This window comes from Lactuca sativa, chromosome 4, assembly GCF_002870075.4.
Source record: "Lactuca sativa cultivar Salinas chromosome 4, Lsat_Salinas_v11, whole genome shotgun sequence".
Classification (NCBI taxonomy): domain Eukaryota; kingdom Viridiplantae; phylum Streptophyta; class Magnoliopsida; order Asterales; family Asteraceae; genus Lactuca; species Lactuca sativa.
In genome coordinates this window covers 335802949-335819496 of record NC_056626.2, presented here as the reverse complement: position 1 = coordinate 335819496, position 16548 = coordinate 335802949, and the positions used below count along the sequence as shown (strand labels likewise).

The window sequence follows — 16548 nt, the reverse complement described above, 5'->3', positions numbered from 1 at the left end:
AAGACCCTGGCTCGGCCAGTATCCTTAGTGTGTTTAGTTCTATTTGGTATAAATAAAACTAGTGAAGAAAACCAGGTTGGTAAACTATCGGTGATTTATACATAATGTGAGTCATATAACCATGCTTGATATGATTAGTGACCTTTTCAACGTTCTTCAGGCGTTGATGTTAAATGACATTTGTACATCTCAGGCGTGCCCGCCTAACTGTAGCTAGCAGTCCATATGTGGGATTGTTAGTCCCGAATATATCTATTCACAAATCTCACGCTCTCCCTCCAGGAGACTCTGGTTATACAGTGGTCGGATTTATCCCTGTACACCTAAGGGTACAGTAGTGAAGTAGCGCCTCACAGTATCGTACAATCTAGTTTACAAGTGATGCAGTAGCGTTCTACCGTAGTGAGAATCCGAATGTATACCGCGTATAGTGATAAGTTACAGTTATGAAAATCATGATAAAACAGTGATATAAACTGTAAACAGTTTCTGTTTCAGTGCATATGTTTAGTAGAGAAGTTTCTATTCTTGATAAGTTTTTAGAGAAATCCCAAACTATACCGATTATAGTTTGCATGTATAACGTAGAGAATAGCGTGTCCGGCAAAAACTATGCATTTTTTGTGAAAACGTCCCTGATGCTCAACATAGTACAAAAGGGAAATAAAGTATGAAATTTGCATAAGTTTTATGTATATTCCTGAAAACATTTATGTTTAGCTTATAAGAAAAACATTTATGTTTAGCTTATAAGAAAAACATTTATGTTTAGCTTGTATTCCCCCCTGAAAACCTTAAAAATACGGAAAAATGTAGGGGTATGAACTCACAGTTGTTGCATGGAGTTGTTGACTGAAAAGAAGGTTCCCGAGTTGTTGAACGTGATACTTAACGAAATCCTATTATCAAATAAATATGTATATGTATCTAAATTAGCGATTTCGATAAATAAAGTGTCATAAGAACACTTGAATTCGGTTGAGGAATGTTACCGAGACTTGCTTGAATCGAAGAAATGGGTTTTCAGCCAAAAGTACCACCAAAAAGGTGTTTACGGTCTCTGAAGGTTGGCGAGTTTACGGTTTCTGAAGATTGGCGAGTTTACGGTTTCTGAAGGTTGGCGAGTTTACGGTTTCTCAAGGTTGGCGAGTTTACGGCCGTAAACTCAAGAACAGAGTTTATGGTCTTTGAAGGTTGGACCGTAAACTCGGAAGAATGATGTTTGGATGTTGATTTCGAGGAGATGAGTGTTTCCAAACGTTCCAAAGGGCTCCAAACGAGGTTTTCTCGATGTTTTCCGGAGTTTAAATGCGATTTTGTGAGTTTACGGTTGATGAATCTTAGAGAGAGGAGGAGAGAATGCAGCTAGAAGCGTCCCAATGAAGTCGAAGGCATCGTATTTATAGGGGTGAGGTGAGGATTCCACTCGTCCTTGACCGTAAACAGAGTTTACGGTCGTAAACCCACTTCGACCAGAAATGTTTGATTTTTTTTTCCAGATTTTCGGGTTTCCGTATGATTTTTGGTTCCGATTCGTAATAATTTAATTAAATATAACTAGATTATTTTAATAAACCAAAGAGTTTGACGGAAAAGTTAACAAAATTTGAATTTTTATTAACGGAATCACGTAACGGAAACGAGATAAGTTTCGGGTTGTCACAACGGTTTTCTTTTGTTTAGTTTTATTTATGTAATAAGGCTAATATACCTCTCTGGGTGTAACCAGGGTTTTTAAAAGAAAATTGTTTTTATCAACACGAGTATGGTAGATACTTGCAAACCTCAATTTAAAACGGATAATCAACCATCAACCTTTAGGGAAAATATAAAATTTTCCTGGGATAAAATGGCTATTCAAAACGGATTGTTTTACAACCACGGATATTCATATTCATTCCACGGCACATTGGATTGTACATGTTCTGTACGAACCTGGAAGTCATGGAATGAATGGGTTTTCAAACACACTTTCATAAGAAAATATAGGATTTTCTTGAGGAACACTTTCAAAAGGATTCAAAGAACACTTTTCCACCAACACTAAATGCTTATGAACTCACCAGCTTTATGCTGATATTCTTTCAAAACTGCTTGTATTCTCAGGGAATTAGTAGACAAGTATTTCCAGGAGTTCGGAGAAGTCTAAGCGTTAGAATCGCACCCTTCAATTTTACTTTTGATAATAACAAAACTATGTATTAAACAATGTAAACCTTTTTCACATATGTATTCAATATTTGGTTGTGTTTACTATGTTTGCTATGATACAATTGTTGTGATACTACGCATGACGTTAGCCACCCCCGAACGTTTCCGCCGTTCCGGTTTAGGGGTGTGACAATTTTGGGGGAAACTCACTAAGCTTTGTGCTTACCCATTTGTTTATTGTTTTAAATGACATTGGTGTCTATGGCAAGGCGAAGGCGGGAATGTACACACTCATCAACAACATTGAGGATTCCACGTTTTCTATGATTCTCTGATTTTTAATAAATGTAATTTGGAATAAACATTTTTCTTAATAATGGATTTATAAATTGGGAAGTTTTGCCTTAATAAAAATGAAAAATTTTGATTGTGAAAAATGGGACGTTACAAGTTGATATTAGAGACTTGGTTTGAGCGAATTGGAGGAACATTTGTGTGTATCCAACCTCAAATGTTGATCTGATAGTTTTTGCAAAATGTTTTTGAAAAAGAATTTATAATAAAAGGATTGGGTTAGGGACATGGGCTCGGTCTCATGTCATGTTCTTGTTCGATTTTTGGCTTGGGAATAGAGGAACACTTGTGTGAATCTAGTATCAAACATTGATCCAAGCGTTTTTGAAAAATGTTTATAAGAATTTATAATAAAAGGCCTAGGTTAGGGACATGGGCTCGGTCTCTTGACATGTTCTTGTTAGATAGTTGGCTTGGGATCGGGAACGTAGACCTGGATATAACTTTAGTTTTACAGGATGATGCGGTGTGTACAGTCAGCCAGAGCCCGAACACGAGAGTGGTTCCCAAAATACTCATACTTGTTATGTTTGTTGAGTTTGATTTTACTAATATATGGATTGTTAGAAAAGCATGCTAGTGGATAATGTTCTTTAGAAACTGTTGTATAGAAATGCTAGATTTCTATGATGCTTTATGATATAGGGAGTTGCTTGCTTGGTATATATTACTTGGTTTGTAATTGTTGCATGTATGTTGATTAGTTGTATATGGTCGAGATTGAATAGCCTTAGAATGATCGAATTATTCTTACTTCCTATTCCTTATTTGGTTGTGGACTTAGGGAAGAGTCGATTATTCGACAGTCTATCTGATCTCGTATTGTGTACAAGAGGCATTCATAAAAGCAACCAGTAGTGCGGGAGCGAGGCTAAACCTATGAGGAGTGCCTAAGAAGTTAATTATAGCTTGCAGGGGAAGTGGGTGTTAGCATACCTAGGGGTGGTCTAGTGCAGTGACTTAGGACCTTGGGATGAATTCCGATTCGACTACGGATATTTGTGGAAGTTAATATGGGCCTATACTACTAAAAGCAGAGAATTTCTTTGATATCCGGGAGGAATTTCAAGGACACTAAGGAAATAATTGGAGTAGGTCCTGATGTGTCGAGCACTATATTATGGATGTCTGATGTTTCCTTGATGTATTTTTAGTATGGCGGCTATTAAAGGTTCAGGACTAGTAGCCGACGACACTGGGAGAGCAGGTCTAAGTGAGGAGGAGATTCGTGGGATCATTTATGCAGAAGTGGCTGAGGCGATCAGGAGGTTACTCTGGAGTTGTTTGAGTTGGTCAAGACCGCCATGATTGAGCTATTTTATGATTGTTATGTTGCACTTTCTGAGGTTGTTGTTATTGCAGCTACTGCGGCTGTTTCTACCATTGGGGTTCGAGGATTGAGAGCTTTTCAGTACCAGGACTTCGACAATACGAAGCCCCCAGAGTTTGGTTGGTTCCCGAACCTAATTGTGGAGATAAGATGGTTGTCTTATGTGGAGGGTTATTTCTTCATGTGTTTTTGTCCGGATGACCAGAAGGTCAAGTACGCCCTGAACCTTCTCATGTTGGGGGAGAAACATTAGTGGATAATGGTGACTGGTGCTTACACTCTTGAGCAGAGAGCTGTAATGTCTTGGGATCAGTTCTTGGAGATGTTATGTGCGAGATATGTTCCTCTAGTGGAGAAGACGAGGTTGGCTAAGGAGTATTTGGATTTCAGGCAGATGACCGAGTCGATGACAGAGATCACTAAGATGTTCACTGAGAGGGCTTTGTTCAATCCTAATTTCGTTGCTTCAGAGCAGGCTCAGATGACTCGATATTTGGGGATGCTTAATACGGATATTTTGTATTTTGTGTCCATCCAGCGCTACGGTTCTCTCATTGAGCTTCAGGATGCCGCACGGAGGCGAGCGATTGAGATAGAAACCCGGGTGAGAGAGCAGTGTCAGACTCCGGATCAGTCCCAGCCTGTAGCAAAGTGGTTCACGTTCGCCAAATAAAGTTTGGGAACAGATAACAGGAGGTGCAAATCTTTTGTATGTCACAAGTGTGGCGAGAAGGGCCATTTTGGTAGAGACTACATGCAGAGTATGCAATTTTGTTTCCATTTTGGACAGGAAGGCCACATCAGAGCTCATTATCTTTTTCTCGTTTTCAATGAGGTGTTGGATTCCGCACCCCTAGCTTGGCAGTTACCCGACGGTTGACTTCGAACGACCGGAGTCCTGAGGACTGAAGGTTGAGTTGATAGTGCCTCTATTTAGCAATTGTGGTGGTATTGGCGTTCATCTGTAATTTCTATTTTTTTTTTCAAGTTCAGTTGTAATATGGGATGATCAGTTGAATGGAATTAATTTATTAAGCTTCATTTAAGTTGATTTCCTGTTATGAATGGATTCATCATTTTTCCCTTGAATGTATACACATTGAAATTACGAATGTAGTGAGGATTTAGATCCTTTTATGTATCGGGACATCAGTGGTTGGGATCAAGTGGTGGAGTTCAAGTTACTCTGTGTATCTAAGGATTGTGAAGCTGTCAAACTCTAGCATATCCCAAGTGGGGGAGAGTGGTACCTCGTAATAGGAAATCCTTGTGTCGGTTCGGTTCCTAGTTGAATCTCTCCAGGATCAAGACTTTTGTGCAGCTGCTGAATCTTTTGGTTTCGTGTCAAGATCATTGTCAATTGTTGGATTCCATTCAAGTCGTATTAGTTTTAGTTGTCTCATCATAGGTAAGGTGTGTTTGTGTTGTAGACTCTAAGGTGATGGGAGCCTAGGTTGAGGGTTATGATGAGGGCTTCCTTGTCTGTTCTTGTCTGTTTGGGGTTTAAAGGTCTGAGTGTCAGCCCGAAGACCTGGTAGGATTAGTTAATCTTGTTGAGCCCGAATGCTATTGATTAGTTATTAGATCGGGGGTAGGCCCGGGTGTTGTTGTTGGTTAGTGGATTGGGGGTAAGCCCAAGTGTTGTTTTCAATTGGTGAATCACGGGTGAACCTGAGTATTGTTAGTAAATAGTTGAGTAGGGTTGTTAGAGACAAGTAGGAACCCAATCTAGTTTTGTATGGGATTGTTGGGTTCCTTTATGTTGGTGCATTTTCGGCGGGGTTAGTATAGCGGCAGTTGGTCGAGTAGAGTTAGGACCGATCAAATCTGTGGATCTCGGTCAACATGATTGATAAGAAATATGGGTTAGCCATTCTGCCGGGTTTTGTCAGGATTCCTCTCTGGTGCGTCCGTATGTGAAGTGGCAGCTATGATGTGGGATGAAGTTCTTATTTCGGATTCTGTCGAGCGATGCAAGACTGGGAGACCTTGTTCGGTGAGTGCCTGAATTATATTGAGAGGCCAGTGGCTTTATTGGAGAGAATGATAAAGTTCATGCACAACAAGGAGATACCTCTAGTAAAAGTTTAGTGGCACATCGGAGAGGCTTCGGGTGGACTTGGAAGCTGGAGGCTGAGATGCGGGAGCATTATCTTGATTTATTTGCTCCAGTCGATTTCGAGGACGAAGTCTAGTTCAAATGGGGGAGAATTGTAACATCCTGTTGTCAAGGAAATTCCGATTTCAATCCTATGTTTGAATAATATTGTATTTAAGCCCTTGGGATTAAAAAATGATTTCAACATGGCCCTTAGTGGCAATATGGTAAATCGGACCGTACTAGGGCATGCCCTAGTACGCTAGGTGTACACCTCGTACACGAGGCGTATGTGAAGAATGTGCAATCCCTAATTTTTAGGGTTTAGTCCATGTATAAACCCCATTACAGCCCCATGTCTTATTTCTTCATCAGCTTCCCTCTGTGAAAAACGACCCCAAGCAAACCCTAAGTGAGAAGAATGCATTCTGATTCCATTGAAGTGTTTTGGAGGTGTTATTGAAGAAGAAGAAAAATATGGCAAAAAGAGCTTGGAGCTTGGAAGCATCTTGGATCTGGGATTTCCTTCTTATTAGCAACCTCCACGAGGTATAAAGTTTGCAACTTGATCACTCCATCTTGTAGATCTAGACATTCCTTCCTTTAAGACACTTTTTGTCCCAAATATGGTTATTGTTGAGCATGGCATGTTCTTGACCCAATAAGTCATCCTTTCAGACCTTAGTAGGGGTCTTAGGTCATAAAAATGTGGCCTTGATGGTTAGTTTTGCTCCATGCATGCTATAGAAGGTCTTAATGCATTAAGATGTTGAGATTTTGTGTTCTAAACACTTAATGGACATGCAAAGTCATAAAGTTGGAAACTTTATGACTCTTGAGGATATTTTGGCTATGGATCTGAATTTGGACATGAAGATTTGGAGTATTAAGCTCTTAATAGAGAGAGGGTTGAATTGGCACGTATAATGGGTGTACCAAGTGGTACGCTGCATGTACATGGTAAACGCCCCATAAAATGGTCAACCACCGAGTACGCCCCACATACAGAAGAGTATGCCCAACATACTCGACTTAGTAGACTCGGTCGGGTTGGCTCGGCTTGGTTGACTCGGCTAGGTGTTGACTTGACTTGTGACCGTTGACCAAGTTTGACAAAGGGCATTTCGGGGAAAATATTATTAATGGATAATGTTTTGACATTTAGGATTCAACAGGTATTTGGGAGCAGAGTATTGATCAGTTATTCGTTAGATTGTGAGGTGAGTTTCGCCTCATTGTACCATGGGTCGAAGGCACCAATGTCGACCCACAACATTTGGTTATCTGTTAGTAGAAGGATGCCTTAGGGACTGTGTATAGTCATGTAGGATAGAATGAGGACTCTTGGTCTAGGCTCTCTTACCTATTCATTGTTTGGTTGTGGTTCTAGAGTAGGACCACCTGTACAAGTGGCTATCTCACCTTTGAATATATACGGTCAGTCGGTCATGCATTCCTTGGATAGTCGATACCTAGTAAGGTTCTATGTTGTAGTGATCTGTTAGATCGGTATCCTGTTATATAGGATGTTGCTATGATGTAGTGATCTGTTAGATCGGTTTCCTGGTATATAGGATGTTGCTATGCTATAAGTGCACCGTTGGATCTGTATATTATTTGTATTTTCTAGTTATCATCTAATGGAGTGCCTTAGGGACTGTTTGTGGTCATGTAGGATATCCTGAGAATTCTTGATCTAGACTTTCTTGCTTGTTCCTTTTTTGGTTGTGGTTCTAGAGTAGGATCATCTGTTCGGATGACTATCTCACCTTTGGCTACTTATGGTTACGCATTTCAAGGAGGTTAGCTGGTAGTGGGATTGTATGTTGTGAGAGGACAACAAGGTGATAGTGAGCAGGTAGATTGATGTTTGCCTATGTTATGTGCCTACTTGATCCTTGATTGTTTATATGTCGACATATGGTAGTGATGGGTTGAGGCGGTCCTGCTTTGTGTTGTAGGCAAAGATACCCGATGTGGCTCGGCTGTAAGTCAAAGGCACGGAGGCTTGGGAGGAGTGGTTGGGTTGAGGCGGTAGGCCAACAAACCTGGGGTATTCCAGCCCAATGACTGAGTGGATATGATGCATGCTTGTATGATTATCATATGGGGCATTTTGAGGGAAACTCACTAAGGCAGTGTTTGATATGCGTTTGACCGAGTCCAGTCAGATGATTTTGGCTGACTCGGTCAACAAAAACGTGCTTGGTAATCCAACTATTGGCATCTGATTCAGTAAGAAAAGTCTAATTCAGATAGAAGATGTAAAATATCTGACTGGGAAAAAAGGATACGTTTCCATCATTACCCTTTCCCTACTGTTTCTCAATGCCTTCATCGTTCCATCATCATTCTTCTCCATCGAATCTTATAGAGCCTCCATAGCCACACATCAACCGAAAGTATTGACAATTTATGTAATATTCATCGACCGACGATCTCCTCCACAATAACGCCTCCATCGAGTGCCTCTTCTCATCAGGTATGAAATTGGGATTCGATTGTTGCCAAATTTCAATATTTCTACCATCTACATTTTCAATGTGTAATGAATTTTGTGGGGTTTTGGTGTAGGCAGGCGTAAACATGGTGGCAGAGCTGATTGGAGGTACTTTGGGTCTAAGAAGTAGGAATGTAGTGTTCCAGAACAAGTATGGTCCTCCTAAGATTGTTAATGATGGTGAAATTGTTCTCAAAGAGGTCAGTAGAAGAATTTTTTTTCCATAATTTTTGTTTTTTCTGTTATTTAACAATTGGGTTCATCTGTTGGTTCCCCTCTAAAAATCTGTAAAATGTTTATAAACATTAATAAACTATGCATCCCTATGTAAGTAGTTTAAACTGGTTACAAATGGTTATATAGTGTTTATGTAAATGGACTCCAATAGAGTTATCTTCCAAGTGTTTATTGATTTGCCTCAATAAGATTCATTCCACTACTAATAATTGCTTTATTTAGATTCAATTAGAGGACCCTATTGAGAATGTTGGTATGAAACTGGTTGCAATTGATTTTTTTTCTCGAATGTTTCATGTTAATCTTGATTTTGATACCTGAAGGCTGGTGATTTTTGCTCATACACACACACATACATATCACGTGTTAATGGAGATGAAGGTTGGTGAACTTGTTGGTTGATATGGAGAAAAGGGTGGAATGGTGGGGTAAGGTGGAGGTTCTATGGATGGATGGGGTTATGGTGGAGGTTCAAGATGGGTGATAGTGGCGTAGATGGTCTGTGGGAATAGAGAATGGTGGTTGTAGAGGTGATGATTCATCTGTTAAATACATGTGTGATGATTTAAACAAGTTTTTTTTTCCAAGATGTCATCTGTTGAATAGATTTGTGATGATTCAAACAAGTTTTTTTCTCTTTCAAAAAAACTTTATACCTTTGTGATGATTTCAGTGTGTTGGATATTTATGTTTTAGGATGTTGATTTGGAACGAGTGTGAGCTAATATTTGTATAACAAATACTAGTATGTTTTTATAATTCTTTAACCACTTTGTCCATCCCCGTATAAAGCAATAGGGTAAAATGGTCATTTTTCATCAATCAACTCATTAGTCAGATTTACAATCAAACAACATGGTTTCTTACTCATTCAGAATTTCTTACTCAGACAAACTTTTCCCAGTCAGCACTTTTTCAACCAGCAACTATCAAACGGGACCTAAGCTTTGTGTTTACCCAGTTGTTTATTGTTTCAGGTATCATCAGTGGCTATGGGAAGACGAAGGCGGGACTATACACACTCATCAGCAACATTAAGGATTTCGTGTTTTCTATGATACTCTGATTTTTAATAAATATAATTTGGAATAAACAGTTTTCTTAATAATAGATTTATATGCCTTAATAAAAATGAAAAATTTTTTGTTGAGAAAAATGATACGTTACAGTGGTTTTGGAGATTTAGATCTAGATCCACACATCAACACTATGGAGAAGAGTGGTGGTGGCGAGGTGATATATGTGTTTAGGGTTTTGAATACTTAATGAGAGGAGAGAAGTTAGAGAGAGCATGTTGAACGAAGCGACTTCTACAGAGAGAGGAGATTGTCTTATAAAGTGTATTTCTTATTAACCGATTGATACTGAAAATGAAGGAATACAGGTTAGCTTTGAATGATTCTTTGTAGAAGTGTGAGGCAATATTGTTTTTGCTGACCAAAATAAAATTTTTGATTTTTTTAATGCATAAAGTTATGGTATATATTGCGTAAGAACTTGTACCTATTATTTTTCAACGTTTGACCATATATATATATATATATATATATATATATATATATATATATATATATATATATATATATATATATATATATATATATATATATATATATATATATATATATAAGCAATAGATCCGATAAGATGGAAATTTTTTATAGGAAGGTAAAGTTTTTTTCTATATATTTTTGTGACGAATCAAAAAATGAATCATTAGATGAATAAAAAATAATATGATTCTCAAAAGAAATTCTCAAAGAAAACATCTTGATGATTCATTTTTGCGATGATTTTGTTGTTATCCATTAAAATTGTTATAAAAATGAATTTTGATTAATTTACTGAAAAATGAATCATAAATGTGTTTTTTTTTTGAGAATTTTTTTTGTGAATCGTCTTACTTTTGATTTATCTAATGATTAATTTTGTTGATTCAATTAATATGTGTGGCATTTAGTCGGTGGAATTTGAATACAAAAGAAAAAAAAATATAAAAATGACAAGTAGATATTAAATATTTCAAAAAAAATAGATGATAAGTGTCCAATTGAATAAGAAAAAGACATATAACAAAATAAATCTTCATTTATTACTATAAGAAGATTTATTATAATTAATTACATAGAATTCACAAATGGAAAGTTAATATCTACATTAATAAACCTTAATTAATATATTAATAAAATTATCAAATATGAGATGTCCAATCGAATAAAAAGGAAAAAAAAACATAAAAATGACAAGTGGATATTAAATAATTCAAAAAAAAAATCAGAAAATAAAGTGTCTAATTGAATGAGAGAACGACATATAACATAATATATCTTTATATATTAGTATAGATACCAAAATGCTTCTAGCCTAGCGGTATCAGGTGATGCACCCTTCTTTCAGGTTGATGGTTCAAGTCCTTTCGTGAATATAAGTGAAATTAGATTTTAGTTGATGAGTAGATTATATATTTATATTTGTCTGTTCAAATTTTTTTATTAGTATAGATTAATTAATACATAGAAATTCATAAATTGAATGTTACTATCTACATTAATAAACATTAATTATTATATTAATAAAATTAATTAGTATGAGGTGACATTTAGTAGGTGAAATTTGAATAAAAAAGAAAAATAAACATAAAAATAACAAGTGAATATTAAATAATTCAAAGAATAAAAAAATGACAAGTGTTCATTTAAATGAGAAAAGGACATATGAAAAAATAGATTTCCGTTTAGATTGGACGGAATGGTGCCAAGTTTCCCATAATCCATTTAGGCGCCACCTAGGATTTGCCACATTGCTTCATATTTTTATCATTTAAAGGGTGTGGGTTGTCATGCTTGTCATGCTAATATTTTTGTTAAATTAATTAAAATTAAAAATTCAAACAAATTACTTTTATGAAACGTAAAATTTCATTAACCTATAAAATAAAATTACAACACACCAATTAAAAATCAACATAGAATGTAAAATTACAAAACGTAGATACTTGAAACACGAAACTTAGAAATTTAAATAACGAAATGAAATCACACACTTGAAATTAAAAAATATAACATACTTAAAATTAAACTAGTACATGACACAACTAGGAATTAAAACAAACAACCGACTAGAAATCAGAAGACAACAAGCTTAAAGTGGACGTCATTTTTCACACCTCACAATTTGCTAAAACTCAACAAGCCGAAAAAGTTTGTCAATTTTTTGACGGAAAGCCTTAAGAGCATTCACTAACAAAGTATTTTCAGTTTCACCTTGCTCAACTTCACGCATCACCCTAAGAAATACATTGTTAAATTGAGTGAAACTACGTTTGTATGTCTCTATTGGAGAAAATTTAATATTTACTTCAAGATAGAGCGGCTTCACGATTGTATTTTTCGGCGACTCTCGTCCAGAAATTAGGTGTAATGATGGTAATGTTGACCGGGTCTTCTGTTACGTCTATCCATGAACGAGCCAATATGATCTCTTCATTAGTTGATCAAACATGAACTATTTTTTGCAATAAAGTTTTAAAAATGAAAAATAAAAAGATTAGAAGAGTTGAATTAAGGAGATTTGAATGTGCTGAAGAATAAAGAAGGATGTTATTATTTATTATAGATGATAGAAGACTTTTGAAAAGAAAAAACAGTTATATTTTGAAAATGAGTATTTTTTTTTTTTTGAAAATATAGTATTTTTTTGAAAATGAAAAAATTGAATAAATGGTAAAAGAAAATAAACGGATAAAAATTTGAATAAATGGGGATTAATTGGTTTCTCTCTTAGGGTGGAGGGAGTCCTACCTTTCCAACCCATTCAACCCACTGCCATATCAGCGCCACATCAGCATTTCTCTATCATCTTTTTTTCATCTTTCTCAACCCACAACACATGAAAATCCTATCTTTCCCAACCAATTCAACCCACTTAATTTTTTATTTTAAAATAAACACAAACTAATAAAAATTATACAAAACTAATTTACAAAATATTAAAAATATACAAACTAATTTAGAAAATAATTAAAAAACATATAAAATTGTTTTGATAAAAGTTTTGATGCATAATGCACAAATGATTATTGCTTGCATGCTATGTTTTTTTTTCTTCGAAAATTAAATGAAAAAGGAGATGCGTGACCCTACAAAGCAAATTGATAAAGTTTCTTGCGGTTTCTAAAAGCCGCTCAAACTAATTTTTCCAAACCCACTTAAACCGCTTCCTTGGAAGGAATGGTAACCCGCCGATACCACCCAAAAAATTTGCAACCCGCATTTCCATTCCGTTCACCCTTATCGGTAAAGCTTCACCGAGTTCCATCGTCGAATTGTTGTTGCCGAAGTCGTGAGATAGTGTGCGCCCAAGCTAAGTAGGCTATGCCGAGCTCCTTACCGAACCACTTCGCCTAGGTATTGATAAAAGATAAAAACCACTATAAATACCTATAATACATGGCAAAGTGTTTTGCATTGTCATATTATCGTCATCCAACTAAATCACAATATTAACATTCAATTTAATCACAAACGAAAATATATCATAAAATTCCAAAAACATTTCACACCCTCTCCCATTGCATCTAAAATTGCACAAAATTATTGAAATTAAAAATACAAAATTAGTTGAAGATTTCTTAATCAACTAATTATCAATTAATATTCGCCATTCCTATGATTGGGCTATCATTTTTGTAAGTTTCTTCTTAAATATTTAATTCTCATATTCAACGATCATGTCCATTATTGTAGATTTAGTATCTACTAATTGCTATCAATGCCTCTAACAATTAGCAATTTTTTCCTATTATTCTTTTATTTGTTTGTATAATTACAACTTTACCCATAGCTCGAGTAATTAGACATCCACAAGTTAAATCCTAAGAAACCTATCTACATCTAAAACACCATAAACGAGACTATATGGCAAATACGTGTTGTGATCCATTGCCATTACCATTACCAAACATTCTCCTATATCACACATATGAAAGTTAAATCAAGACGAAAGCAGAATATTCCAAACTCGAAAGTGAAATAATCCTTATCTTTTATAATAAGGATTAGAGGGTCTTTTCGACAAAAACATCAACACATGTAGCCCTAGACAATGGTGGGCCCATAAGCACAAGAAATTATTACTCCCAAAAGGACAATTATATCCTTCTGTAGGGTCAACCCTCATTTTACCACTCGTCTTTTTCGCTCAATCGATCACTCTCCGAGACCCTACAACAAATTCAGTCGTTCATGGCATCAAATGAGATTTCTCCACTTTTCTTCTTCTTCTTCAAAGAGTCTTCGCTCTCAAGATTCTTCCATCCGTAAGTCCCATGTGTTCATAGCACATGTTTATATGAAATCCTATTCTCTGATTCTCAATAATTAAAGGGTTGTCGTTGGAACTTGATTTCTTATCAAATTACCATATAAAAATTCGAACTTTGAATCTTGGATCTGGTAGCTTTCTCTTGAAAAGTTTCAAGATTTGTCTTTATAGCTCTTTAGGGTTCTTGAATCTTTACTTTTTCTCTCATGGGGTTCTTTGAATCAGATGTTCAATTCGGTAAACAAGAACTGATTCATGCTGTTGTTCCATTATTGAAGCTCTTGACTCTTACTGTTATCGGTGTTCTTCTTGCACACCCAAAAACACAAATCGTCCCAAAATCAACCTTCAAGCTTCTTAGCAAACTTGTCTTTGCTCTGTTTTTACCCTGCACAATCTTTATTCACTTGGGTGAATCAATTTCTCTCAAGAATTTAACTTTATGGTGGTTTATACCAGTGAATGTAATCATCAGTACTGCCATCGGCTGTCTGTTGGGGCTGCTGGTGGCGGTGATTTGCCGGCCGCCACCGGAGTTTTTCCGATTCACCGTGATTGTAACCGGTTTCGGAAACACCGGAAACTTAATACTCGCGATTGTTGCTTCGGTTTGTCATAGCGAAGATAATGCTTTCGGTTCTGATTGTCATACATCTGGTACTGCGTATGTTTCTTTAGCTCAATGGGTGTCTGTTCTTCTAGTTTATACTCTCGTTTACCACATGATGGAACCTCCGATGGAGTATTACGAAGTCGTCGAAGAAGATGGAGAAATCGAGATTGTTCAGGAGAATTTACCGGTGAACGATCTCAGCCGGCCGCTTCTTCACGAAGCAGAGTGGCCGGGGATGGAAGACAAAGAAACTGAACACTGCAAAACACCATTCATCGCTAGAGTTTTCGCTAACGATTTCTCTCAGACTTCCATTCCTGATCCAGATTCGCTAGAAGAAAGCCATGAACAGCCGCGAAGTCCGAAATCAATCAGGTGTTTAGCAGAGCCACGAATGGTTAGAAGGATAAGAATCGTCGCTGAGCAAACTCCAGTTCGCCATATCCTTCAACCTCCGACGATCGCTACTCTTCTAGCTCTAATCATCGGAATGGTTCCGTTTCTGAAATCTATAGTGTACGGAAATGACGCGCCGTTGTCGTTCTTGACTGACAGTTTAGACATAGTCGCCGGAGCAATGGTGCCGTCGGTGATGCTTGTTCTTGGAGGGATGATTGCAGAAGGTCCAAACGAATCTAAGTTAGGACTACGAACTACTATCGGGATTCTTGTCGCGAGGCTATTGATTCTTCCGATGTTGGGAATCGGGGTTGTGTTCTTGGCTGATAAACTGGATTTGCTGATTGAAGGTGATCGAATGTTTCAGTTCGTGCTTCTGTTGCAATACACGACACCAAGTGCGATCTTGTTTGGTGCAATTGCTAGTTTGAGGGGTTACGCAGTTAGTGAAGCTTCGGCACTTCTGTTTTGGCAACATGTTTTTGCGTTGTTTTCTCTTTCGATGTATTCCATCATCTACTTCAAGTTGTTGCTTACGTATAAATGATATATCCATGATCCATATCTTTCGAAAAGGAATTGTACCAGATGATGTAATAAGATCTTCCCAAGAACAGGGTTGGAAGTCAACTGGGTTCACGTGGTTTATTGACAAATTGATGCATGATTCAGTTTCATCTGGAGAAGAAATGTGCCTTGTAAGATATGAATTTCAGTAAAGTATAAAGCTTGAAGTTTTTTGGAGAAGATGAAATTTATTTAGAAATTTGTTGTTTGTAGACTTTCCCTCTGAAGTGTTGAGTGATAGACTGTGGATCATGAATTGGCTGGTTGTACTGGATCATCGGTCCAAACATATTTGGGTCTCGGTACAAGAAAGAAAAAAAAGACCCTGGAAATCCCAAATGTAATAAAGATTTAGAAAAAAGTATACCAATTTACTAAAATTATTAATAGATACTATTATCAAAAACATAAAATAAATATAGTCACATCATTTAAAAAAAAACATTAGTTTAAAAAATTAAAAATAAAAGGTTAAATATTCATTAATCGATTGTTGGTTAATCATGATGTTTTAGAACTCTTATACTATCAAGGGTTGAACGAAAACTTTTCGTCTAACATGAGGATGAGTGAATTTCGTTGTTGGCCTCCCATGTTACATGAAACGGAGTACAAAAGCTAAGGAGGGATCCGACGCTATGAATAAGGTCTTAAGGATTTCATTCTTTCTTGCTTCTTAACTTAAAGTTTCACCAACCCTTCTTCATCTCTCATATAGGGACGATATCTAATCCTTTTAAGATTTGTGAAATTGACCCTTATCCTAGTTATTTTTATTCCATTATTTGGTGTCATTAAGTGTGATATCATTAAAATGATTCTAGTTTGGGTCCTTTCATCCACACAACTTCGAGGAGGACAATATCTCAAACATGGGTATTAAGAGCTACATAAGATATATGTTATTCTTCTTTATGTTTTATATTTTCATAGGTTCGCAGTAATTAGTATGAAATCTAGATCCTTAGGTTGAATGT

At 36.5% G+C, this 16548-nt stretch overlaps 1 protein-coding gene across 1 annotated transcript; it reads left to right on the top strand.

Moving 5' to 3' along the window:
• Positions 1 to 13858: 13858 nt before the first annotated feature.
• LOC111909985 (protein PIN-LIKES 2) lies at positions 13859 to 15960 on the top strand. The gene has a single exon (XM_023905784.3). The coding sequence runs from the start codon at positions 14199 to 14201 to the stop codon at positions 15549 to 15551; it is 1353 nt and encodes a 450-aa protein (XP_023761552.1). The 5' UTR covers positions 13859 to 14198; the 3' UTR covers positions 15552 to 15960.
• Positions 15961 to 16548: the final 588 nt, after the last annotated feature.